Source organism: Fundulus heteroclitus, chromosome 10, assembly GCF_011125445.2.
Source record: "Fundulus heteroclitus isolate FHET01 chromosome 10, MU-UCD_Fhet_4.1, whole genome shotgun sequence".
NCBI lineage: Eukaryota > Metazoa > Chordata > Actinopteri > Cyprinodontiformes > Fundulidae > Fundulus > Fundulus heteroclitus.
The window spans coordinates 5309478-5336995 of NC_046370.1; the positions used below are offsets into that span (position 1 = coordinate 5309478).

General features: G+C 40.5%; 1 protein-coding gene across 1 annotated transcript in view; it reads left to right on the forward strand.

Moving 5' to 3' along the window:
• Positions 1-245: 245 nt before the first annotated feature.
• Positions 246-27518, forward strand: part of ccdc186 (coiled-coil domain-containing protein 186) — a 43576-nt gene continuing 16303 nt past the window's right edge. Inside the window, 15 exon segments of the mRNA XM_012855206.3 lie at positions 246-386; positions 2874-3259; positions 3261-3790; positions 3898-4024; positions 7400-7528; positions 10279-10491; positions 13478-13597; positions 14692-14796; positions 15086-15184; positions 17204-17290; positions 17371-17513; positions 19248-19503; positions 19636-19825; positions 19934-20032; positions 21714-21942. Of these exon segments, the coding sequence (XP_012710660.2) occupies positions 2894-3259; positions 3261-3790; positions 3898-4024; positions 7400-7528; positions 10279-10491; positions 13478-13597; positions 14692-14796; positions 15086-15184; positions 17204-17290; positions 17371-17513; positions 19248-19503; positions 19636-19825; positions 19934-20032; positions 21714-21942 (2693 nt within the window). The 5' untranslated portion in view covers positions 246-386; positions 2874-2893.

Genomic DNA, 27518 nt, shown 5'->3' on the forward strand with positions numbered 1-27518 from the left:
TTTGCAGATAATTGCATTGCATTTAATCACTCACCCAAAAAAAAAAAAATCACTCACAAAAAAAAAAGAAAGAAAGAAACAATGCTAAACCCTTACAGCTTTCTGTTAGTCTAAGAACAATATGAACCTATGTTATGCTGGACTGCACGTCCTCAGCGTAGGTTTTCTCGAACATACCGGGCAGAGCTGCAGGTGTACCTGTGCTGCGCGTTTACGTGAGACTGACGTCATTTGTCACTTGGCATTCATTGGTGTCAGTCCTCCTTCTGCTGCTGTGGCCATATTTGTTGATGTGTCACAGCAGCGAGTAGTTGGCCGATCAGCTGGTTAAATAGGGAGCTCCGACCGCAATCGTGCGGACATACGCGATGACTTGTTGCCGTTTGGTGGGTACAAATCTCACTGTCTTTATTCAGCTTTGTTCCACATCTGTGGTACACGCTAGCGTTAGCCTCAGTTAGCGTCCGTGTTATCACTGTTAGCTTAGCCAACTAGATAAAACAGCGACGGGCCCATATGACGTTAAAACATGCCAACCCAGAGTTTGGTAATGATAACACATTGCTGTTCTTTTTTGCGTGTGTGTTTAACATTTGTATTTACTGTGTTAACTCGCTTTGTAGCCCAACAGTAAGCCCTGATGCTATGGCTTAGCTAGCTGATAGGCTAGCATGCTAACAGGTCAGAGGGACAGGTAGTGCTAACGTCAAATGCAACGGAATGTAAATAAAACGACAGGATGTATAAAAGGTTAATCGATCTGCTGCTTGTGGTTACAAAGTGGATTTTATTGTGCTCTGAGATGACTATAAAATGAAATTGTACATTAAATCATGTTGATAACTCCGGTGTTGTGACATACGGCACCTGTCAGAGGAGCATCTTTATTCTAGCTAAGGCTTTCACTTTCTAACAGAAGCAGAAAAAAATGTAGCAAATGGGACAATGTCACAAAAATCAGATGAACTAAGGAGAGAACATTAAAATATTGGTTTGTTGTTATTTTGATCCCTGTTTGTGTAAAAGTGCATTTGGATCGATAGGAGAAGCAGGTCTGTAAATGGGTGGGGTTATTGGTTCTGGGAGCATGTAGCCTTCAGGTGTAGCAGCAAAGGGTGCTTATTGCTAGAGAAAAATGTAAAGTTGTATTAAAGTTTCTAACGCTTCTGCCCTCTCTAAATTATCCCAGTGATTAGTAACAGTAAATGCTGACACAGCCCCTTTCAGTCTAGGCTTGGATTAAAAGTTAATGTTTCAGGCGGAGATGAAGATATTTAATTTACTTTCTTCACAAGTTTAGCCAGGACGTCTTTAGATGATGTATTTTTAATTATTATCAGGGGATATGCTGTATTTTTAAGCTGTTACAAATTAACAAATTGATAAACAAGAAATAGTGTTTCCTTTGAACATGATAATGTTTTCCAATAATCTAAACCAACTTATTTGGTCTGAATATATAGATTTATTTTTTTCCCCACTTGCATTTCATCTTCATTGTATTTAAGAGAATAAAATTTTATTTCAATCACAGATTTATCTAAGGTATTATAGCTATTTGATATTCTAGCACCATGGTTCTCAAACTGTGGTGCAGTTGGTATTGTTGTACTTTAGGCACGAGAAGAAACTTCTGAAGAATCAGCTGATATGGAGCTAATAAGCACTAATGGCTTAAAAAAAGATTCACTGTTCATGTTAATTGAGGTTTGCTACTGTTCCCTATTACTCTGAAGTCTTACGTTGGATTTGTTGAGGACATCCTAACCCAATTTAACCGTATTCTACTTCAAAGTTAAAAACTGTGGTGATATTATTACCATTGCAGGCTTATACCAATTTATCTCTCCGCAAATGTGCTTTCTAACTCCATAGCTCTAGGTTCATTGAAGGATGTTGTATACTACCAAGAATAAATGAGCTAAATAATCAGAAGTGCAAATAATTTTTTTTTCCATAGTTATCTCTTAAGTTTTATATGGAAAGCAGTGCAACCATATTGGATTTTGATGTCAGGGTTATTGAGACTAGTCCAGCCCCATGTTAATATCCCCCCCAAATGTATTTTGATTTTTATGCATCTCTGCTGCCATCTTTTGATATTAATGTTATTTATCTATTTTAATAGCCAAAGAGCTCAGCAAACAAAGAAAAATTGACATCACCACCAATACAAAAAGGAAATATAACTGGTAAAGTAACCAGGTAGATAAGCAATGGGGGCCTAAGGTTCCTAGAGAGCTTATGTAAAACTAGATGTGATGTGAACAGGAAAATTCAAGGAATTCAAAACTGCTGAATGGTTTGTGATGTTTTTTTTTATTTCCATTACAGCCTTGTGTGTACTGTAATCAGTACTAGCAGGCCTTGAACTTTGTAATTACTCTGATTTGATGCCATAAGTGGGAGGGGAAAAAGTGTAATGAAATCCTTATTTCCATGCTACAAATATTTGACGCATACAGTTGCATCTGTAACAGATTCTTTGATTTGAGTGTTGAATGAATCTTCATTGTTATGAGTTAATCCTGAACAACTTATCACCGCTGTGTGACATTCTCAGCAAAGGTGATCTTGTCATAGGCGTGGCCAAAAACACGCCCCTGTGGCGTACCGTCCCAGCTGCCGAGTCTGTCTGTGAGCATTCTTTAGGTTTTTTTTTTCTTCTGATAATAGATGATAAGCTGCATGAAGTGCAGACGACAAGGATGTAACATGCAAATGGCACAGGGGCGCCACACAGATAGCTGACTTCTGGAGCTTTTTGTTGCTCATAGATAAACTATCATCAAACTGAAATTCATTCAGCTCAGTCATTTATTCCTTTTATAACTTCCATGTTTGTTTGTTTCTTTCCCCTCTTTTGTTTTCAGATTTAAACCATAAGCGGACCATGAAGCAGCCCGCTCCGACGACGGATGCACAGAAAATGGAAGGATCAGATGATAAATCGGCAACAGAGGAGTCGCGCCCGGAAGACGAGTTTCACAGCGGCACGTCAAACGTCGAAGAAGAGCAACTAATCTTTCAGAACAGCGGTCGCGCGGTGAAGACGTGCGATCGGGAAAAAGACGAAAGCGGATTAATCGGGACCGAAGAAGGAGCTGAGGTATGCGGTCCGGACCATCGTGACGCAAGCGAGACGGCCGCTGATGTGGAGAGTGATGCTGGCGGGGGTTCCAGCGAAACTCACACACTCCCACTTAGCCTTTTGAACGAGGCTGTTCCTTCTGGGCGTGGTCTCACAGGAACCTCTCCCGCTGGTATCTGAAGGGACAACGGAGACCTTTTTGACCTGTGATGCAACGGCTCAACGTGACGACGAGCAGCCGTCACCGTCTCCCGCCGTTGACAACAGCAACTCGGCCGACAGCCCTTCGCCCTCCTCTGTCCAAAGTACTTCCAAAAACTCCCCCACAGACTCTTCCACCTCCGGGATCTCTAACGGACCGTCCACGCCGAGCTCCGACACGCTCAGCTGCTCGCCGGCTTCAAGCCCGCAGGCCAGCGCCGACGCCGCCCTCCCCGCGCAGTCCTCGTCGAGCCCTTACGACACCGACTGCAGCCGGAAGCTCATTTCCCAGATCCAGCGCTCGTTGTCGCAGGAGTCGCTGCTGGACGAGCTGGAGTCGGAGCTTTTAGCGTGCGGGCTGTCCGAGCGAGAAGGCCGAGGGAAGGGGAAAGGGAGCTCGCCCGTCAATGGGCTCGCCGCGGACCAGGACGGCTGCATGTTAGTCTTTGACAAGTGTGTGCAGTACAAGTACACTCAGCAGGAGAAAGCTATTCAGAGGCAAGTATTGTTGGAAAAAAAAAAAAACTCCTAAGATATAAGGCATCTGATTTCAATAAGGAGTTTTCAAACCTGCATTTATACCTTTTTTTTCCTTCTTTTCTTAGGTTGCTTGAGGAGAACAAGAGACACCAGGAATTGATCCTGGGTATCTGCTCAGAAAAGGACAACATGAAGGAAGAGTTGAAGAAGAGAGCAGAGACAGAGAAGCAACACATGGGCTCCATTAAAAAGGTAATCTTTGTTCTCTTTATGTTCGCCGTGCCTGCAGACGACAGATTTCACCTTGCTGTGTATTTGCTGAGAAGAAACCCTCAGAGCGGTAGAAATCTAACAGCTGAACAGACTGGCTACCGTTTTATCTGATTTATTTCGTTTTAAACAACTCAAACCAAGATATTTTCTGAGATTGTTTCTGTTTTCTCAGCCGAACCAGTTCAGAGTCCTGGTGGCGTCATGAACTCGCCAACTAATTCAGATTCCAAATTCACTTTTTCTTGTTCCTCTTCTATTTGTTGCTATTATTCCAACAGTCTCTCAGTTCTTTAAAAAGCTATCATCTGTGTCACTTTTGGGGTATCTGCTGCTGTCATGCAAAACATGAACTCCAGACAAAATACAAAAGTTGCCCTTGTGATGTTAACAATGTGTACATGTTAATGTCATGATATGTTTGCCCCATCAAAGGTAAATCATTGCAGTGCTTTTTTTTTTTTTTTTTACTTTTTCACTGTTTAAAACTATTCTTTTGGACTGATTAGCTGAGGCGAGTTGATGCAACAATCGGCCTTTGTCACTGTAACTTTAATGAAGTGACGTGGATGTTTTATGGCTAAGAAAACTAGACAAAAATTTAGACATTTACGGACTGCTAATTTGGCCTCGCTGCTTTCAGATATGTAGATTTTCTGTTTTCAAAAGTTTTAGGTAAATTCAGCTAAAACGAGCAACCTTAACCTTCCTTCACTCTAAGGTTGTTTTTTTTTTTTTTTCTGCTGCAAACTCACTGCTGTATGACACCAGGCTGATATAAACTTTAAAGAACCACTCTTCATTAAATCAACACTAGTGCTGCTAGAAAATGTAACATAGTGAAAAAGTGAAATATTTTCTGTCACTCATTTCTAAAGGTAAAACCCATGCGATATAGATTTGTTACACATAGGGGGGAACTATTTCAAGTCTTAATTTAAGGTATTAATTAGCTGCAAGCAATAATCATCAAAAATGACAACGTTTCTCAAAAAAATGTAAATATTACACACAACTGAGTCTTAACATGTTGAGTAGAAGGACAAAGTGCACCAGCAACAGGGATAACTGAAGCCTTGAGAGGATTGCCAAGCAAATCCATCCAAGAATTTGAGGGCAGTGGACTGATTGTGGTTTCTAGGAACAGGAAGTGACCCACAGTAGGCGCTGTATTTGAGGATGGTGAGGGTTGTTTTCTGGAAGTCCTCTGTCATTTCAACTTGGGCAGTACCATTTTCTTTTATTTTTTCTTTTTTTGGCAAAAATCCAAATTGCAATATATTTCAACCATAATTGCCATTTAATTTGGATTTTTCTCAGTAGTAACCTTAAGCAACAAAAATGTTCTGAGGCACTAAATTTCCTAATAAATAAGGCTTTAAATTCCTATGTGTAATTTTCTGAAATGAGTGACATGGCAACATTTTTCTTTTTTTTTTGCCGTAATGGTTTTAAGAAACAAACGGTGACCTTGTTTAAAAAAAAACACATGCCATGGACTATATTTTTAAATGTCTATTAGAAACTTAGTGGCTCTGTTATGTAAAAGGATAAAATAGACCAGGGTAAATTATTTCAAAATATAATATTTACAATTCAACTGAAAAACAAACAAACACATTAAAAGGGAAAGATGGTCTAAAACAGAAAAAGCTGCAACCACCAGTTTTCCATAAGTGTGCGCACCCATAAACGAGCATGTATAAAATCCCTTTTGATTCAGTTTGAACATTTAATCTTCTTTGCCATGAGTCTATCAACGTCTGCCATGACAGCTTTCTTAGGGAGACCTGGCAGATTTCCTTTTGGTTGAGATGTGAACGTTGGCCAGATCATCCCAAAACCTTCAGTTTCCTCTGATGAAGCCGTTTTCTCTTCATCTTCAGGTTACTGGTCAAAACTTATTTAGGAATATTTTTATTTGTGTCATTCTCCAGACCGATCCCTTTGAAACATGTGTATTTTTATTTTTTTTTAATTCCTTAGTCAAAGGATGGAAATGTTATGAAATATCTACTAGGACAGCTGAACCTTTTCTATCATGGCTAATCCCATTCATTCAAATTGATGCCAGGTGTTTCCCCTAGATTCAGTGCTGGAATTGAACCCTAAGTTGCTTCAGCAAAGTGGGATAAATGGCACCAAAATGATGGACATAAGTTCTTAAATTATTTAGTTTGGCCTCATTTCTTTTTACAACACAAAACTTCAGTTTGCTCATGTTAGAGGTGATAACTCAGCAGCTTCTTATTTTTATATATATATATATATATATATATATATATATATATATATATATATATATATATATATAAATATATTTAAAAAAAAGAGAGAGAGAGACTTGGTTATAATTTTGTCAGATTTCATAATATTTTACATTTTTTACAAGCCTAAATACTAGCTTCTTTTTTCCTTTTAAAGATTTAAAAACGTCTTATTTTTAGTGAGACAGTAAAGGTTAGTGGGTGACTGTGGCTCAGTGGTCGTCTTGCAATCGGAAGGTTGTCGGTTCGATGCCCTCCGCCTACTGATGTGGTATCGGTGTATGAATGTGCATTGAGTGCGATCAGGTGATGTAGTGTAAAGCGCTGTGAATAGTCAGTATGACTAGAAAAGCACAATATAAATTCATTGACAAAGGATCCCTCCCTGTTGATATTGAGCAAACAGAGTAGTTTCACCTGCTCTGACTGTTGTGCAAATTAGCAGACAAACCAGGGGATAAATCTTGTTAAGCTGCACCCGTCACACTGGTTTTTTCAATTCAATTGAATTTATTGTGTTTAGCCTGAAATTAAGGACGTCAGACAATGCAGCCTGTAAGGAAGGGAAAATTATACGGGGTTCTTATCACTCACATCTAACCGATCACATAATTTGTGGGGGTTGAGCTTTTATTAAATCCCTTTGATTAGATTTGGACTCAAACCCTGTTTGAGACCAAATTTGAAATAGTAAAACATGTGTTCCCATAACTGAAGTGTTGACTGATTAATCTTTATGTTTAAACGTAATGGTATTCAGTAATTTTTGTTTTTCTTCTTCTTTTATTGTGCTTAGTGGCTCATATCGCCTATTGCTGTTCTTTTCAAACTGTGGTGTATGTCAGGATCAGTTACTAGTAATAAAAAAGACAAAGGTCTTCAACAAATGTAATTTTAGGCTAACCGTCCCAGGGAAATTACTTCTTTTCCAGTAAGTGGATGTGATGTTTGAAGGGTAATGTCTAGTTCCTCTTCTATGTGAAGCTGATTTGCCTTCAGCTCTCTGATTCAGCCGTAATCCTGCAGAGCAGGTTAGCTCAGGTTGTGGAGCGACGGCTCGCTTACTGTGTTCTTCTCCTTGTCTTTGCAGCTGGAGGGGAGGGTGGAGGAGCTCCTGAAAGAACTGAAGGAGTCGCGCGATAGATTGATCCACCAGGATCAAATGGCCAAGGCGGCTCTGCAGCAGATGCAGAGGGAGACTTCGTACAGGATAGAACAGGTATGACTGGATTATAATTACTCTGGAACCGTCCCACGGCTTGGTTTCGTCTGTCTGACCCTTATTTTGCATTTCAGGCTGGTCATGCATGACGGCACCGTAGCTTTACAACCTAATTCCTAGTACAATCTATAATATCTCAGCCGTTTTAAGGGTTTTGAATTAGGAAAGACAATTATGAGTTTTTTTTTTTAAAGTTGTTGTAAAAAAAAAGTATCAAAGCTTTTTAGTACTACAGCATCAGTTATGTGATGAATACCTGAAAAAGATTGGCTGTTTGGGTAAAACAAAACTTTGGATCATTAAGGTTGTTTGAGCTTTATAAGAGCTATAAATGTACTGAGTTGCTTATTTTCTTTGACTGCAGCCTGCAGGTCCTTCACATGCAGGCAAAAGTAGGAATATTGTCAGCGACTACTTTGACACCTTTTAGTTTTTTTAGTGGGATGTGGACTGGGGTTGCTCTAGGATTGCCTTGACAATCTTGATAAATAGTTTCTTGGTCTGTAGATTTCTTAATCTAGACCAGGGGTGTCAAACATCCGGCCCGCCGAACAATTTAGTCCGGCCCGGTGGCTAAATGCATTATCATTATTTAAAAAAAAAAAAAAAAAAGACTGTGTCCTGTTTGGCAATGTGGCAATAAGAATTGTTGTCTTAATGCCAAAAAGAGCTCATCAGATTTGACTTTCACAAGTGGAGCAGTACTGCTTTTGCCATAGTGCTCCGCTTGATTTATGAATGTGAATAGTTTTATTATGATTCATGCGGGGAATATCTCAAATGATATGGACACTACAATGGGAAAGTAGGAGAGGAAAGGAAGAACAAGAAGAAAAAAAAAGGTGAAAGAAAGAGGAGATAAAAGGAAGAGAATGATAAAAAAATTATTGAAAAAAACATGTACTTCGTTTAATTGAAAATCTGCAGTTCCTATATTGTCCACGAGGGGCGCTGTGTTTTAATCAGCAGATGGTAGCATTGAGCTTCAGATGTGGAAAATTGATTTTAAATCATTTCTTAACATGCAGGACATTGTTTTTAGGTTCCAAAAAATGTGAATAAATGTTTTTCAACATTGTATAATCACTGTGATCAGTTCTTATGCAAAATGCACAAGTAAATGTTTAACTGAGTAAAAGTATTGTTGAAATTGCACATTCTTTTCTTAAAAACGCTGAGGTTATTCATAATTGTGTAAAAGTAAAATTCATTTAATATAAAAATTAACAACAAGTTCACTTTTATTAGTTCTATTTAATCTTGCAATGAGTTTACTCGTGTGGCCCTCTTGAGATCAGATTAAGCTGAATGCGGCCCCTAAACCAAAATGAGTTTGACACCCCTGCTTTAGACTGTATAAAGGCAAGGTTAAAAAAAAAAAACATAATCTCATTCTTTTTATCCTTGAAGCACTCCTGCAGACGTTCTGTTTGGTGGTAAGGTGCATTGCTCAGCATAATAGGAGTAGGCTGCTAAAATTATGGAAGCGTTCCTCCAATATCTGCCTTTTTCTAATGCCAATGTGTCTCCGCTCAAGACATCCCTTACAGTTCTTTGCAGAGTTGGCATTTTGCTAAGTTACAACCGCTTCATCATCACAAAATCCTGCTTAATATCAGGAAGGAAAGTGATGCGTGCAAGGTAGAAAGGTGCCATGCTTTTGTGTTTAGCCCCCTTTAACACCGACACGTCACACAAAAGCTAACTGGACTTGACTCGCTGAAATCCTCTCACTGCAGGTTTAACCACTCGCTAAACTAATAGTGCTAGAGAAACATTTTTCATCCTGATTTTGCTCACCTGGTTAAAGCAACGCAGGGCACGCTTCTCTTAGCAGCTCTGTCACACTTCACAATTTTTAATTTCACCGTTCAGTGAGCCGCTGGTTTCTTTTAGGGCCTTTCCTTTGTATCGTCCTGCGCTGACCCAGTCACGCTCCACCCTGAACTTAAGGGCTTTTTTTCCCCCCCTGACAACTGAATCTTCATGTCTCCTAAACTAAAATCAAAATAATAACTTTGATGTCTTATATAGCAACATGGCTTAAACTATTTTATGTTTTGCTATTCTGTGCGTGACACGGATCAAAGTGCTGTCTTACCTAATGACTAGGGCTGAACAATTAATCGCATTTTCAATATAATCGCAATTTAAAAAAAAAACACAATTTTCAAATCGCAGAGGTCTGCAATTTTTGGCTATGTAACAATTAGGGAATTAGGGGGGGGTGGGGGGAAGAGGGCTGGGGGGGGGGGCTTATGTTGTGTGAGCCTCACCTCGGACAGCTCCCTTCACCTACTCTCCCACTTAGACGTTGAGGGTTCTGTGCAGTCGCCCGGAGGGGGTGCGCTGGCAACAGCTTCCTTCCGGAAGGGGGGTGGGCTGTGCCGTGCAACCCCTTCGGCGCTCCCAGTTTTTAAACGCACTTGAGAACAACATGCAACAACACAACATCTGAGCGGGCGTAGGGAGGTTCGGGGTCTTCTGCACACCCCCGTTCTCCGATGGCGGCAAGGAGTCTGGGGCCTGAAGGAGGTGCGGGCCACTGTGTCCGGGGTCTTGGCGGGGGGCTGCAATGGGTAGTCAGCGTCTTGCCAGGTCTGGGGCTGACGCCTCCGCTCCCCCCAGGAGGGGCCGGGGGCAGGGGTGGCAAGGGTAAGGTGGGGGAGGGAGGGGGTTTATTAGGTATTTAGGGGGTGAGTTTTTTTGGTATTCACTAATAAACATGACCATATCTCACAATGTAGGTGAACAAGAAGTGTGAGGAGGCGCGGCAGGAGAAGGAGGCCATGGTGATGAAATACGTGCGGGGAGAGAAGGAGGCCCTGGACCTGAGGCGGGACAAGGAGAGTCTGGAGAAGAGGCTGAGGGAAGCCCTGAAGGAGGTGGACCGCCAAGCCCTGAGGGGAAATCAGCTGGCCCAGGAGAAGGGACGGCTGCAACAGCTGTATGATGCTAAGGTCAGTAAGGCCTGAAATGCTTTACATCTGGAAAATGTCAAAAATATTTATATCTGGCTCCATTTTCTTAACTGTGTTTTTGTTTATTTAACTTACTTTATTGTGCATTTTTCCGTTACTGGAGCATTATTTGTTCCTTAACCTTGAATATTTGATTACAGGCAGCCATTTACCATATTTTTCAGACTATGTCTCTCCGGCATATAAATCACAACAGTCAAAAAATGTGTCATAAAGAGGAAAAAGAACATATACAAGTCCCACTGGACTATACGCATTTATTTAGACGTTTATTTCACGCAATCTAACACTAAAAACTGACATTTAATCTGGTAAGCCAATTTATTAAATTACACAGCTGCATCGACAACCAGCTGAATAACACAGAACATGCCTGAGAGGATGATTTTGGTACATTAGCATCTCCAACCAGCAATGTTCTACCCAGCGGCCCGTTACGCCGAAAGTTGTCAAACTTACGCTGAAATTAGACCGTGAGCGTAACGGTGCTACGTGCTAAGCTAACAGTACGACACAGATGTTTCAGAGCAACATAAAGCTGACGTGCATCAGCGAAATTGTGACCCGCCTGGACAACAGAGCTGTAAGCTAGCGCTAGCTGTTGTTAGCTTCACTGGCAGCCCAGTAACAGGGTTCTGTCGTGGTGTGGGTCCTTTGTAACCTCACAACAGCCAGATGCATGTATCGCTCCGCCTAGCTCCACTCACATACATCTGGGACACCGCCATAGGAATTGCCTTTACTGAAGGCTGGGCCTTATCAAAACTCCTTGCATATGATTGGATAAGCCACTTGTCTGTCATCTTTATCGACGTGCTATTTCAACCAGTCACACCGAAGCTAACCCGTGACGCTGATGAGACCGACGGCGGAAAAAAAAAAACCTTTTTTTTTTTTTTTTTTTTTTTTATATGTGTTTGCGGCTGTAGTGCAGGGTTTCCCCCAGCGCTATCTTGGCGAGGCGGCCGCGGAAAACGTGTCGTCCACCCGCGTACGCGCCCCGGAAAACAAAACTTGCCAAATCCGGTCGGGAGAAGGGCGAAAACATGGTTTCCACCAACAAAAGCCTTCAGAGCCGTTCTCTGATGTTCTTTTAATGAAACAATATCAGATAGATTGGACAACACGGAGGAAATAGCAGCATCAATGCTAATGCTTGCTTCCTCGATGCGAGCCGCCATTGTTGTTTGAATCTCACAGTGGCTTCTCCACTACGTCACATCCATGAAACACCCGCCCTGCGTCCTGATTGGCCAGACCAAAAATTTGGTTGGGGAAATCACTTTCAATGAGCCGTGTCCCAGATGTATGTGAGTGGAGCTAGGCGGAGCGATACATGCAGCTGGCTGTTGTCAGGTTAGGTCCTTTGAGCTGCATCATGCAACGCTCTGCTGCGTGTATGCAGACTGAAACAGCGAAACAACATACTAACATGTGTTCAGTCTTTTGTTGGGTATAAGTTAATGTTTCAATTAGTTTTTAAGTGGTACAGGAGCAGGATAGTTTTCACAAGCCTAGCGAGCTCTCTGGTGGCTATAGACGGTAGTGTTTACTCAGACCTCTCAACTTTTATCAAAAGTTAGGAGTGAGATTATGCTAATTTGGGGGCGGGGCTAACCGGACCCTGGAAGAGCCGGTGGAGTCAACTCCATCTAATTTTTATCCCACCAGACAATGAAGTAGACATGTATTACTTGTGTTAAAAAGAGAAAGAGACATATTAATACTTAATAATAATAATAATACTTAATTAATTGTTCAGTTAATGGATTAAAACATAAATAATACACAATTGTTCAAATAATACTGAATAAAATTAAGTAGATTTTAATTATTAACCGAATTATTATACTGTTACACATTCATCTATGGGTTGTTTATCATTGTAAATCTATAACCTGATTGGTGAATCAGACTGAGTTTCATCAAGCCTTTATGATCCCCTCAGCAGCAACACTGAAGCACACAAAGGTTCCCGCTGCGTCTTTACGCACGATCCTGCTGCTGATGTCTCCCTCCTTTCAGCTCAATGCACTTCTAGACTGTTACAGTTTATAACCATTATCACCTTTCACAGCGACAGGTTTCTCAGTCAGTCGCCGCGCTGACCAGACAAATCTCTATTGCTCTCGTCAGTGTGCTCTGGGCGCACTGACGCCCAGAAAGCACCTGCTCCGAGGGAAAGGAGGGGAGGGAGAGGAGCAAGCGCGGAGGCACAGAAATACGGTGCATGTAGTTAAAAAATGCAGAATTAATAAAAACGAAACTTATAAACTGACCAAGTGGCGTTTTAAACTGCATCTGGTTAGCAGAACTGTTTTTATGATCAGCGTGCAGCCATGACTGGTTCTGAATGAACCGGTCATCTCGCAGCAGCTCCACCCCCTCCCCTCCTGTGTACACGGTACAGGACCTTACCGGCTCACTTTCACCACTGTTAAGACTAAAATTATTCATAACTCTGATCACTCTTCCTGCTGCTCTGTTAAAAAGAACTGCAGCAGGAATTACTGATGGCCACAAGTTATGAAAGAAGCCGAAACAGCTCAGCAGAAGGTGGAGTTTTGTCGTCCGCAGCCCAGATGGGCTTTGTGATTTTTATGCTTGAGAAATGCCACGTTTGCGTGTGAAATGTCATGTGTTGCGTGTGAGCGTGTGAAGTTAGTGAAATGCGTGTGTCACACGGTCAATGCGTGAGAGTTGAGAGCTATGGTTTACTCCTTGGGTCATAATGGTTAATATGAATTACCATTTAAATTTTATATATGAGTCAAACCTGAATATAAGTCCCAGGATCAGCCAAACAATGAAAAAAAAAGTGACTCATAGTCTGAAAAATACAGTACTCTGAATCAGCCCTCTTTTGTTATTTCGTGTATCATATTTTCTCAGCTTTTTGGTGACTGTCTTTTCTTTCTTTTCTTTTCTTTTTTTGCCACCACCCTCAATACTCCTCTGTTCACAGGAAGGTGAGGTTGGCAGACTGACGCGAGAGGTGGAAAAGTTGAAAGAGGAGATCAACTCTCATCTAATCAAAGTCAAATGGGCCCAGAACAAACTGAAGAGTGAAGCAGATGCTCATAAGGTAACGCTCGTCATACACTGGGAGGGATAGATTTGGCTTGAACAAAATACCACTAAAATAAATAATTAAAAAAAGTTTTGGTTCAATTTGTACATATGATTACTAAATGTATCCATTTAGTTTGATGTGTTTTATTTATGTCTTATTTCCTACATTAGATCTAATAAAAACGTCTATAATAGAGGACACACAATATGTTAATTACATGTATTAAATCAAAACCTACATATACAATTGAAAGTTTTTCTTCCCTGTTGCCATTTGCTCTCTTTGTGCTGTGATGGAAAACAAAGATTTTAACGTTGGACTTGAACACATGCGGCTAAGTCTGTTTCTTCCAGTAGTTTTCCTGTATCATTTTCAAGCTGCTCCAATAACACGGCTATTGAGCAATTTCCAAAGAATTATGGAAAGATGTGAAGCACCCATGTTTAAACCTGTGTTTTGAAGCTGCTGGTTTAAAGATGCTATTTTAGCATCCTAAATTCAAATTAGATTGAAATAAAAAACTTAATCCAAATGGTAACATTTCTGTTTTCCCTAAGCATCTTATATCCAGTTTTGTGTGTGTGTTTTTTCAGTTTTGATGTATCACACATGCCACGCTATAAACTATAAAAGACCCTGAGTAATTGTAAAAGATCTACGTCACCATATAAATGATTCCCCTCTTTGCTAAAACCCTGTAAGATAACATGATTAAACTTGCTTTTTGGGGATGAAATGAAATGGGAATTGCACTGTAATGACCCTGAAAGGAAATTGTTTTTGTTATTGTAGCTGTTCTTTGAAAAACACCTTACAAAAGAATAGTTTCATTATTATTAGGATTTTTTTTTATTTTTTTATTTTTTTTTGCTGCCTCAAAGCGGATAAACAACAGTAAACAGAAGAGGGTGCAAAAGCTCAGCAGTTGCTGAAGGCCACACGGACCTGGCTGCTGTTTCCCTTTGATTTGGACCGAGCTTCTGCAACATACGAAAAAAGACAAAAGCAAATTAGTGATTTGTCTTGGGGTAATTAATCTGGACCCCCTGTAATAATAAAAAAAAAAAAATGCTCTGAAAAGCATGTCCGTGTTTGTTTGTGTCCAGGAAACAAAAGACAAACTGAGGGAGACGACTTCCAAGTTGGCTCAGGCCAGAGAGGAGACGGAACAGATCCGAAAGAATTGCCAGGACATGATCCGAACGTACCAGGTGTGTAGTTTTTATCCGCAAAATCTATTTATTTTTATTAGTGAAAGAAAAGGTAAAGATGCTTCTATGCATTTGTGCCTGTAAGTTTTTGGGGAGCTGCAGTGTTTACCTGTGCCACATGGTGGCAGTAAAGAGCCACAGTAGTTTTCACTCTGTTTCTGACTGTTCAATGGTTTTACATCATAGCACCCCAGACAGAGGTTTTGATGACTTAACAAGAAGATATTAACAAAATGCTTACCGTTATTTCCCCCTTTTTATCTAAAACATTAATCCATCTCCTGTTAAGGAATCGGAGGAGCTCAGATCCAACGAGTTGGACGCTAAACTGCGAGAGACCAAAGGAGAGCTGGAGAAACACAAGCAGGAGCAAACAGACCAAATCGAGGTGACGCATGTTATCCAAGCAAAAATTCATCATCTCTATCCGTCCTCTCTGTTTATTCCCCCCATTTATTTCCAGATTTAAATTCTGAATTAAAACATTTCAGCTTCCGGTGTCGTCATTCTAAACCCATAAAGGGATGATTGATGAAAGTAGTGTATAAGAGAAAAGAAAAGCATTTTCTGTGCTCTTATTTTTCTGATTAAAATTATGTACAGCTAATTTATCTAACTTTTCCTAAAATGTGGATTTTCAATAGCGGTTGCAGTCTCAAATTTTAAATCATTGTTCTTGTGCTTTTGTTTTGCACACAGAGCCGTCCAAAAGTATTAATATCATTGGAACCTTTTCAGCCAGATTTTATTTTAATAAGCTGCGGTAGCTCCTGATTGTGAAGCGAAAGGGAAAAACCATACGTGTTTTTTAAAAATAGTATTCTGCAAAGTGTGAACCTCCTTCTGCTGCTCCTACAGCTTGAAGTCTCCTGGGGCGTGTCTCCACACGCTGAGCACAAGAAGGGACCGAATTTTTCTTTTTCCTTCTCATGGTTTTTGCAAAATGGCTCAAGCTCAGTCAGATTAGACGCTGACTGTGTGAACAGTGTGGAGTTGGACTGAGCCAAGCTAACACATGGAGATGCTTTAATCTAAGCCGCTGCATCGTAGCGGCCGTCAAAGATCTTTGATTAAACGGTCACTTGCTTTTAGCTACACTAAGATCTAGGCTGGTAACAGGTGATTGATTGGGGTATTTGAACATTTTTAAAAACATGTATTCACAAATTTGCATTACGTAGCGTTTGTATGTCACATAAAATTCAGGAGGTGCAAAAACCTTTGAAGCCACCGTATGTTTGCATCTGCAGCCTAAATCTGGAGAGAAAAAAAAAAGCAGTTTTTTTTGTTTATTCGTCACTAAAAGTCAAATCACAGTGCAGGTTTGCAGTCATGTTATTAAAGTTTTTTTTATTAAGATTATTGATTAAAGCTCTTCAGATGAAAAAAACTAAATTTCAGCTCTTTTTAATTTATTTTTTTTAGCTTCCAGAGGTGCGATTGCCTCTATGAAGCAGTCAGTCAGGTTTGCCTCTGCAGCTCTGCATAGCCACAACCAAATGACTGGACTTTATCCAAACACTGTGGCCTGTTTTTTTTTTTTTTCTCTCAGCGCCGCACTCTAACGGGAATCAGACTTTAAAAATAAATGGCCTAGAAGTGATCAATATTAAGCCGAGCATTTCAACAACAACCCAGAAGACATCACCCAGTTAGGTTTTTTTGTCCGCGTCGCTTTTGAGAATGCCACCAAATAAAGTCCCTACGTTTGAATTTGCAGATGTTTGTGTCAGTGTAAAGATGAGGGGTATTTTTGTTTCATGTTTTCTTGGTAGGATTTTTATTTTTATATGTGAGGTTTTCAACAAAAGCCGTCGTCAGGCGTTGTCATTGAATAAACTTGCTGACTGGACACTCTTCAGTTTTTAGCCTGAACCTTGACTTCTGTCCACTCATCAGTCCAAGCCTGCATTCATAATTTTCCATCTTATGCAGTCATGATGACGCTACCCAAATCATACATTATGCAAACAAAACTGTTTCCATTACTGGTTGGGAGATTGCATTTAAATTGGATGAGAGAAAGGATGAATGGAAGAAACAGAATTTACCAGCACCTCCCTTACTGCTGCTGCGTCGTTGTGGATACCGGGGGGGGGGCTTCTAATGGCTTCGTGGAAGAGTTGACCAGCAGCAGCACCAATAATGAGTTTGTTAAAAACATGAGGCAAAACATAAAAAAAAAAAAACATCATTGATATTGCATCCCTGAGTGAATTCATAAACACATGGCTTTCTAGGAAATGGCATTTGTTGTGTAATGATGCTCCATTAAGGATTGAATGCCTTGTTTTTCCCGAGAAGAAGTGAATTAGCAGCGAAAACGTGTACTTTTTGTTCTTAAATCTGCTCCACGTGAGAAGACCGGGCATACTTTTCTAAAATGTTATTTTGATATATGCTCCAGATGCATCGAGCGAAGGCCAAAGAGCTGGATGACCTGAAGAAGAGCTACAAAGAAAGCATAGATGAGCTTGAAACACTCCGCACGAAGGTTGGTCGTCGGGAACAATGCTGGCATAACGTCAGCGGGAGCGCGTGCTCTTTGTTTAACGAGGCTGTCTGGCTCCTTAGTTAAAGTGTCTGGAGGACGAGCGGCCGCGGTGGGAGGACGAATTGACCAAATACAGGGAGATCATAAACCGGCAGAAGGCTGAGATCGGCCGCCAGAGAGAGAAACTCGAAGAGGTCACCGCGCTTCAGGAGCAGCATGAACGGTAAAGCTGCACACCTTTTTACTAATGTTGAAACCCATTAGTCAACCACAGTGAAGCGGGCTACTGCATACTGCTGATGTCCTAACGACTAATTGCACATTGCTGCTGGAAAGTATTTTACCGACCTCAGTACACTGTGAATACATTCTCTTTGATGAAATAAACACTTAATTATTTTGTTATGAACTTTGATGGCACATTGTTGGTCCAAAATTCATGTGGAATTCGCCATTATATCACTGACAACAATAATTTGAACGCTATTGTTTGAATTATTGTTGCAATTTGTATCTTACGACTAATAATAATAGTATTAGTGCCTTTTCTCGTTCCCATAGACCCCCTAAAGGATGGCTTAATTTATCTCATTTATAGCATTTAGCCTTTCTTGTAGTAGCAAATCAAACCTGAAATAAAGTTCCACTGTCGCATGAGGATTGTACTGACATCTGCTCATTTTTGTGCAGAAACTAGATATTCTTTAAAGGAGCAATAAGTAAAATTTAATTATTTTACATAAAACTAAAATAAGTTGTATGTGGAGAACTAAAGGTAATATTTCAGGTGGGCTATGGTCTGACCTCACACAGTAGTTCTCTGTGTTGTTCTCCAGTCTCTTGTTTACAAAGCCGGGGCGGCTGCGTGCGCGTACGTGTACGTGAACAGCTGCTATTCAGAGCTTAGCGCCTCCCTGCCCTAAAATACCACCGTCAGAGCAGAGCGGTGCTGGAGCAACTTGGCGGAGAGCACCCCAGCATCATAAAGTTATGAGTTACTCACGTCTTCACTAGACATGTTCCTCTGAAAGGTGATGCTGTTTGGCTGTGTTTTTATCCTTTACAAACATGCGCACAGGAGGCAACGCAAGGGAAGGGAAAGAAGGCGCCGGATGGAAGCTATAGTGGAGGTAGAGAGTCCGGGATTGTCCCACATCTTGTTTTGGTCTACAGGCAGTGCTCAAGCTCCACCTAGTGGTGAAATATTGCTTATTGCTCCTTTAAAATTGGTTAAAAGGTTGGATAGAAACTGGTCAGGAAGTAGAGATGCAACACATCGCTTCACTGCCAAAGGACCTGGCCAGCCAGGTTGATGACGTGTGGCACTCTCCGTTCTGCGCATTATCTGCTCTATTTAAATCCATTCTGGAAAAGAAGGGACTTCGATAAATTCAAACTTTTAACCTTCGTCGTGCAATTCAACAATGTATATTTACTATAGCCAAATTTTTGTGGGGTCAATTTTTAACAGATCCTTTGTTTTAATCCACGTGGATGAAATTATGAACAGACGCTTGAGTCATTTGTGACTCAAAACCTTCAGATTTTTGTAACATCATGTCACAGTCAGAATAGCCTAGCCTAGAGAAAGCATGTAGGTTGAGCTGAAGTGGGTTGTGGGGGAAAAAAAAGCATCTTCACATTTTGATAGATTTGGAGAACTTCAGCAAGGTACGGAGGGGAGTCGTTTCAAAGTTGGGACTGCTAACAAAAAAGGCTGAATCAAAAGTTGACTCAACAAGCACGGTAGTGGCGCTGGGCAGACCGAGTGACCCATGTTCAGACGCCTTGGGTGATTCAGCTTTATAGAGCCATGTCATGCTTGTGAGAATGAATAAATAAATAGATAATTTTTCTGTTTATCTTGCAAGTTTTTTTTGTACTACTTAAAACTGTTCTGTTTTTGTTTTTTTGAGATCAATACATCATGTATCACTGTGTTTGCTGCTTCATGCAGGGACAAACAGGAGATCACCTCTCTCCAGGGGGAAGTGGAGGGCCTGACCAATCAGATGGCCGACCTCCAGCGCGACGTCCAAGGCAGCAGGGAACGGGAAGCCGAGCTGCTGGGGTTCACCGAGAAGCTGAGCAGCAAGAACGCCCAGCTGCAGTCGGAGAGTAACTCGCTGCAGTCTCAGCTGGACCAGGTCAGCGGCAGCTTCACAGAGCTCCAAGCGAAGCTGGAGGAGACCAGCAGGCTCCTGGACGACAAGGTCAGGATGCTCTGAGTATACACTAGGATACAGCGTGGTGTTATTGACACAGACCTGCGTAGAATGTATTATTTTCAAAGTATTTTCACTCTATAATAACGTGCTAAAATACCCACTCCAATAAATCTGCAGTCACGGCAGCTGAAGCAGGAAGAAACGCTGAGGCACCAGGAGGTGCAGGCTCTGCAGGAGGAGCGGGCTGCTCTGCAGACGGAGGTGGCCCAGCTGAAGACCAGAGTGGAGGAGCTGAGGGACGAGCTGGTGACGCAGAAACGGAAACAAGCGGCCAACATCAAGGACCTGACAAAACAACTAGTGCAAGGTTAGACACCAGGTCGTCTGAAATGACCAAAAAAGACAGACAAAAAGCACCAGCTGCATTTTATTTAGCTTTTTGTTTTAAACCAGTTTGCTTTTGCTCGCCCTGCAGCTCGTAAGAGGCTGGAGCAGGTTGAGAATGGAGGATGTGACCGGGATGCCAGCAGTATGGGCAGTCGCTCCAGTTCCTCAGGTACTGCTCTGAGACTTGGTTAGTATTTAAAAACTTAAAGTGAAATCTTTTATATTCAATCTACTGGGATAAGGTGCATCCTAATGTATTGGGGGAATCAGAAAACATACAATTTGTTTCAGTAAATCAGTTCAAAAAGTGAAACCTCATCGTTAAATACACACAGAGTAATCTATTCAAGCATATCTGTTTATTTAGATGCATTTTAGATGATTATGGCCTACAGCTAACAAACTTTTTAGAAAATTGTAACTGTCTACTGAAATATAAATCTATATCCTGTAAATAAATATGCTCAGTATTTGGTCTGGGCTGCATTTGCAGTAATTACTGCATCGGTGTGGCATGGAGGCGATCAGCCTGGATTCTCTGTGGCGTTCAGGTCCGAAAAAGTCTGCAGGCCAATTAAACGCACGACTAAGCCAGGCGTGGGTACTTCTGCCGATGTGGGCAGATGGCAAGTCCTGTTGAAAAGTAAATCAGCGTCTCCATAAAGCTCGTCATCCGTGAGAAATATGAAGTGCTTTACAATTTTCCTGGTAGACAGCTGTTCTGCTTTGGACCTGAGAAAACACATGAGACCAACACCAGCAGATGAAATGGCATCACCCGATCACAGCGGAGACTCTTTTCCTTTTTCTGCCACATTTTGTCCTTCCAATACATTTTTCCCTAACATGCATTTTTCTGCAGCACGCTGTGAACGGTCAACTTCTTTAACAGTGGCTTTCATGGCTAATTAATGATATACTTATTATTTTTTTGGTCTTAGGTAGGGCTGGACGATAATTCAATAACAATATATCGATCGACAGAAGTATATTGATGATAGGAAAAAAAAGGGTCAATAAAAAGTTCAATAGAATAACAGTTTTCCTTCCTTATGCATTCTGGCCATATAGGTTAATATTATAGTCATTACATCCTCCCAACCAATCACAACGCAGACCCAGGAAGGCTTCCTTCAAAGAGTTCAGAGAGCGCCCATTCTTTTTTTTTTAAAAACTTTCGGTAAAAAGTTGCGTTTGAATTCAGTGTTTGTGTGTTCTGTATCTAAAAATAGGTTGCTAAGCAACAGCATAAAATGGCCAGGGCTCGGTATTTATTTATTTTTTATTTATTTTTTAAATGTTTTTTGTTTTGATTCTGTTCCTGACATTCTGTTTTTTACCCTTCTGTACGGCGACCTTGAGTGTCTAGAAAGGCGCCTTTTAAATAAAATGTATTATTATTATTATTATTATTAGGGCTGCACTTAAGATATATGATTTGAATTTGTTGATAATTATCGATATCGATCAATATGGTTTCTGTTTTATCGGTATGCTTTTTTTCTATGTCGCCCAGCCCTAGTCTTAGGTTACTTTCAAATTTCCTGAGAAACAAAGTTTCAGGTCAGAATCATCAAAATTTGTGACACAAATCACTCATTGTTCCATATATTTCACTTTTTTAACTGACTTACTGAAATAAATGCTGATTTCTTCAAGTTTCTTTTTTTTTTTCCTTGCCTTGCACTCTTATGTGCATTTTGTGGCCGAAAATAACGTCTTCACAACATGCACAGCAAAAAAACAAAACTATACAATGTAATTATTTGTTTATGCAAACATTGACATTCAGGAAATTGTTGCATAACTTAACTGCAACACGCATTAATTTAAGATAATCTGAGCCGGTTTCTCCGTTCCTCCCTCAGGTTCCTTGAACGCGCGCCCCGGTGGAAGCAGCAGCGTTGAGGAGCGGTCACCAGAGAGCCAGTCCGGTCCTTCGGTGACGGTCGTGGACAGCTTCCCGGAGGTCGACAAAACGGTCCTCGTAGATCGTATCGTCCGTCTGCAAAAGGCTTTGGCAAGAAAGCAGGAAAAAATCGAGTTCATGGAGGATCACATTAAGCAGCTGGTGGAAGAGATCCGGAAAAAGACTAAGTGAGTGGCACGGTCCAGTGTTCAAGAGAAACCTTGTTACCAAGCTTTGCAAATAAATAATGCACAAATGATCAATGTTACCGTGTGGTAAGTGTACCATTTCATAGATAATACATAGAAACGGCTAAAGGAGCTCCGCTTCAGTATTTCAGAGCCTGCAGCAGCTTGTTGCAGGAACCAGCAGGAACCGTGAATCTTGCTGTGGAGACGATTTATGTGATCTGCCTTTAACAAAACTAACAACCCTTCCTTGAAAAACATCAGCTCCCACTTCATCCCAGCGCCAGCGAACAGTTTTCTGCCATCTAGGTAGATCATCTGAGGACATTGGCTTGATTCAAAGTGTATGCTTCTCCCATTTAAAAAAAGAAAACCTTTTTTTTTTTCTTGACAATATTCACAGAAAGTAATTTTCTTGATCCGTCTTTGGATCATCCTCTGTGCCTCACCTCAGATTCCTTGCCTTTCTGCACTCGAATCTATTAGGCTCAACCTACATTTAAGAGTTAAAATTGAGGACAAATCCCACGGTTCGGGGCTAAATTTAGATTGGCAGAATCTCCGCAAAGCCCGGGGGGTGTTACACCACCCAGAGTACGGATGTGGATTTGTCCTCATCCTCTCCAGGACATCTCGGTGCGCATTAACGTCCCTGAATGCAAACATACACAAATTTCAGAGAGTCGTAGATCAGGAGCAGTTGGTGTAAAGAAGCTAATTATTAGTTTCATTTAACCAGAGATGCTTTTTGCATCTGGAGGATTAAATGTTAAGCTGCAGAGTGGAATGATGGCTTTGAGAATCATTGGTTCGTGGCAAATTCAAATTATTGATTCAACACGTGCTCGATGTAGAAAGAATTGGGCAAAAACGTTTGATTGCACCCGGAACAAGCGTGCACTTTGCTCTGCTTTGCAGTCATGACTTGCCTCAAGTAAAAGTAGTTGGTATGTGAAGCTCTTAATGGGGGCGTTAAACTTCAAATATTAAATGTTACGTCTAAAGACAAACTGGTTGCAGTTCCTCGCTAAAGTAAAATTGATCCTTCATCCATTTCACTTTTTTTTCATTTTAGACCATAAATATCTTGATGCAGGGTTTAAAAAAAATTATTAAACAGAAATCTCAATATTGGGGAACGCATTTTGAATTTTAGCCTCATTTTCTCTAATACCCTTAAATAAAGACATGGTTAAGGTAATAAATGGAGCAAGATGGAAAGCAAAGCTACAGCACCTACAACATGGCCGCCCACCTAAACTGACAGGAGACCATTAATCAGAAAGATTAATCAGAAAGATAAACAGACAAGAGGGACATGGTAATTCTCCAGGAGTTGCAGGGGTCCACGGCTCAGGTACAATGATGTTTGATGGTGCAATTGTTTGCTCTGCACTCCACCAATTCCATCTTTGTAGAAAAGTGGAAAGCTAATATAAATCTCATTTGGACTTTTCCCTCAAGTCATGTAGGGGACAAAGCTATTTTGATGAAGACGGCACTTTGGGCATATGAGACATGCCTAAACACCGTTCACATCGTGCTGAACACACCATGTTTCCTGCAGGGAAACATGGTGGTGACAGGGTCACCCTGTGAGTATGGTTTTCACGATGCATAGGACTGAGTGCAGGGGAGTCCTGAAAGAAAGCCTGTTTGGAGGCACCATACTTGAATCTGGAGGGAGGAAGAGAGGAAAAACCTACAAACATAGAGCTGTAGTGTAACTGAAGGGTTTAAATCAAAGCTTAATTGCGTTTTTTCTTTGTTTTTTTTGAATGACTGGTGCACTTTATACTGTAATTTACAAGCTGCATGCAACAAAATTTAGTTCTGTATGCACTCTGTACATACAAAATGACAAATAGTTGTTAAAGTTTTAGAATGGCCTAGTCAAAGTCCAACACTAAATCTGTGGCAAAATTTTTAATAAGAGCTTGAGTTGTTCTGCAAATGGAAAGAAGCAAAAAAATAAACCGCAACAATGAAGTCTGTCAAAGAGAGTAACACAAGATAAACTGGTAACCAAGGAAAACAGTTTATCAGTAAAAAAAAAAAAAGTTTTTATTTTCCAATTGGGGTCAAACAACCAGTTACTGGACAAAAAGACTAAACACTGGTAAGCTTTGGGGTCTCAAAGTCCAAAACGACAAACAAAACACAGCTCTGTCTACAGGTAAACGGGTACAATGGCTGAGCTCCCTGTCTAGCCACAAAACAAGAGGAAAAAGTCTGGATGTTGGGGCAGAAATGGCAGAGAACCCCTTACAAGCACGCAAACGGCACCAAGCAGTCGACCGTGTTTACGCACACAAACTCGCTGCAGATCAAGGCCCTGGGAGAAGGGGCGTGGCCCGCTGGGATGGCGCTCTTTATGCAGTGGCTAACGAGCTGCAGCACATCTCAGCTGTGGCAGTCAGTCACACCTGAAACAAAGTAGAAACCGCTCTGTCAGCAGAGCCCCTAGAGGTCAGAGGCCGTAAGAGCCAGTCCACAAAGTCCAAAAGGACCTGCTGCTGAATTCTGGTTTACAGGTGTTACCTTAAGACAGCTGACTGCAAACACACTCCACACTTTTCAGATTTATATTTCTAAAATCGAAAATTAAACATATGCAATGTTTCTACGGAAGAGGATTAGGACCAATCAAAAAAAAGCAAGTCTATTAAATTCTGACTTGATTCTCAGAATTCTGGCTTTAATCTTCTGGGGGAAAAAAGTCAAGTTTGAGGGGAAATAAATCATAATTCTGAGATTATAGTCCGAATTTAATAGACTCTTTTTTTGTTTTTTGAACGGCTCTTTTTTTTTTTTTTTTCTTTTTTTGACCTAATCTTAGTAGTAAAAGTAGTTTTCCTTTAACTGTCACATAAAATGAAATGCCGTGAAGTTGAAACATGGAAACAAATGAAATGGGTATGCATATCTGTCAAAGCCATGTGTGTTATAGCCTAAATGGCTGCAGCATGTTTGAACTCATTTAATGCAAAAACAGCCCCATGTAAGTGAGCTAAAACTTACAAAAATAAAAAATAAAACGTCGACCTTCTAGGGCAATAGCGACTGTAAACCTCAGCTCATTCAGGCGACTGGAATTAATCAGATGATGTTGTGAAGCAGATGTTAACAGAGCAGCAGGACCTATTTTATCTGTAGGGCACCTTATCTGCTCAGGTTTCTCATCACTGCTAATTATTTTGGAGTGGATGTAAGGCTCGGTTGTGCTTTAAATGTGTTTCACCTAAAGGGATTTTTGTACCATTAGCATTTATTTCTCCCCGTCATTGAAGTATAGACCTGCGTCTTTGACTGTTTTCCTGATTTTTAGTGCAGAGAGAGGGTGTAGTTGATCACCACAGGTTTGTCAGCTAATTGCATTTAGATGCATTGCTCCCGTCTGCGTAAATCGAAATCACTTTTAGCAAAAAAGATGACTTTTGATAACTGTTGGGCCTTAACTGCATAGATCCTTTTTTTTTTTTTTTTTTGTCCCGGTCTCTCTGTCCTCATATCTTCTAGGCTCAGTAATTCTCGCCTCCATCTCCATGTGCATCCACGTGTTGCTGCTTTCATTCATAAAAAGGAGACTTGAGAGTTTTACATCTTGCATGTTTCTAACCGGTTTCTCACATCTATTACCCCCCCCCCCGTGCTAATCTCTGCATGCAGTTTATTTCATCATGTTTAATTTATGTCAATATTTTTGTTTGTTTTTTAACTGAAATCTGTCGTGATGGATTTGGGGTCCATATATGGACCTTTTGAAAGCCTAGTCAGAGGTAAGTGTCGTTTCATGTCTGTGCTAGCTCAGGTGTTGTATTTGTGAGCGTGAAAGTGTATGGATGGAGACGGCATATGGTGGTGGCTTATTTTGCAGTTTGCATCAGGCTGTTTTATATATATATTTTTTTCTCCATAGGTTTACAGGTACGTCTCAATAAACTAGAATTTCACTGAAATGTTAATTTAGTTCAAAAAGAAACATAATCATTACAAAAAGAGTGATAAATGCAAGCATCTATTTTATGTTGATTATGGTATGCAACTACAGAGAACCCCAAATTACCTGCCTTTAAAAAAGAATTTTTCGAAACGAGAGGAAATGTCTAGAAAAAATAGATTTTTAATACCCGAGGGAGAGATGAGATTTTTTTAAAGGGGCTAAGTGTAATTTTATCAGAAAAGTAGGTGAAAGCATTAACAGTGCTGCTCACTTGAAGGTTGACAATCAAGACCTTCGATAATGAAGGGTTGCACACTGCAAAAAGGAACTAAAAGTGAGTACAATTTTCTTGAATTTAGTGTATTTTTCTTTGATTTAAGCAGCTAAATAAGACTATTTACCAATGGGATGAGTATTTTTACCCCTAAAATATGATAATTATATATCCTGCACTTGAAATAAGACGGTGGAGATGAATTGTTCTTATTTTAAGTGCGAAAAATCTTATTCCATTGGCAAATAGACTTATTAACTACTCAAATCAAGTAAAAATACATGAATTTTAAGAAAATTTTACTTACTTTGAGTTCCCCTTTTCCAGTGCAGTTATTCAGAGTGATGTATATATTTTACCGGAAAGTTGAGTCGAAGGAAAACATTTCAGATTGAAAATAAATTTAGCTCTTCATCTGGAAATCTATGAGCAGGAGTTAGGAGGGAGAGATGTAGGAGACGCAGAATCCACGTTGCTTTTGACGTTTCCCTCGTCAGTGATGATTTGAGAAGCCAAGGCATCTGCGGATGTTAGTTCACTGCGTTTGCTCAGTCCAAAAGTCAGCCAAGCCAAAATTTCACATCACTAAATGCCTCCCTCTGCTAAAAAGCTTCATATGAAGATGCTGATTTCATTTTTCAGCTGGGCATGGAATCTGTCCACGTTGCCAGAAGTAGCAATACCTGCAGTTATGACCCTGGTATCAATGTGTTTGACCAGTAAACTCACCTGACCTAGACTCCACAGACAATATATAAAACATTGTCAAGAAGAAGAGGTCACAATAAAAGCCACCTGGGCTTCCTTAACACCTCAGCCGAGCCAGAGGCTGACCGCCTTGATGCAAAAGTCAAGTATTGACTGTACCGTGCTGTGATGTGATGTAGGCCGACAGAGAAAAGAAATTTGGGGTTTTCATTAAATGTGAGCCATAATTAAAACACTTCACTCTGTGCGTAATGAAATCAAATGAACTCCAGCTATTGATATGATTTAATGAAGTAAACCTTCTTGTGTGTCGTCTTCAGATTTGTTTAGATGCACCTGTATTTGCTTCAGTCATTTAGTTATTTTTTTTTTTACCTACAGCGGCTGGTAGGTTTGTGTTGTGTTCGACCTTTAGTCAGTTTCTGTTCAGGGCCTGAAAGCCCCTACAAATACAGTCACCACTAAGTGTAACATTCAAACATTTTGATGCTTCAGTACAGGTATTGTGTAAATGCAGACTAACAGAACTGATAGTTCTTAACTTTCAGGGGGGGAATTGTATCATTGTACCACAATGGATAAAGTACATAGTTTTTTTGCTAGTAAGTAATTTTTTGTTGTTGTTTTGTTTAGCACATCTCGGAGATAAAA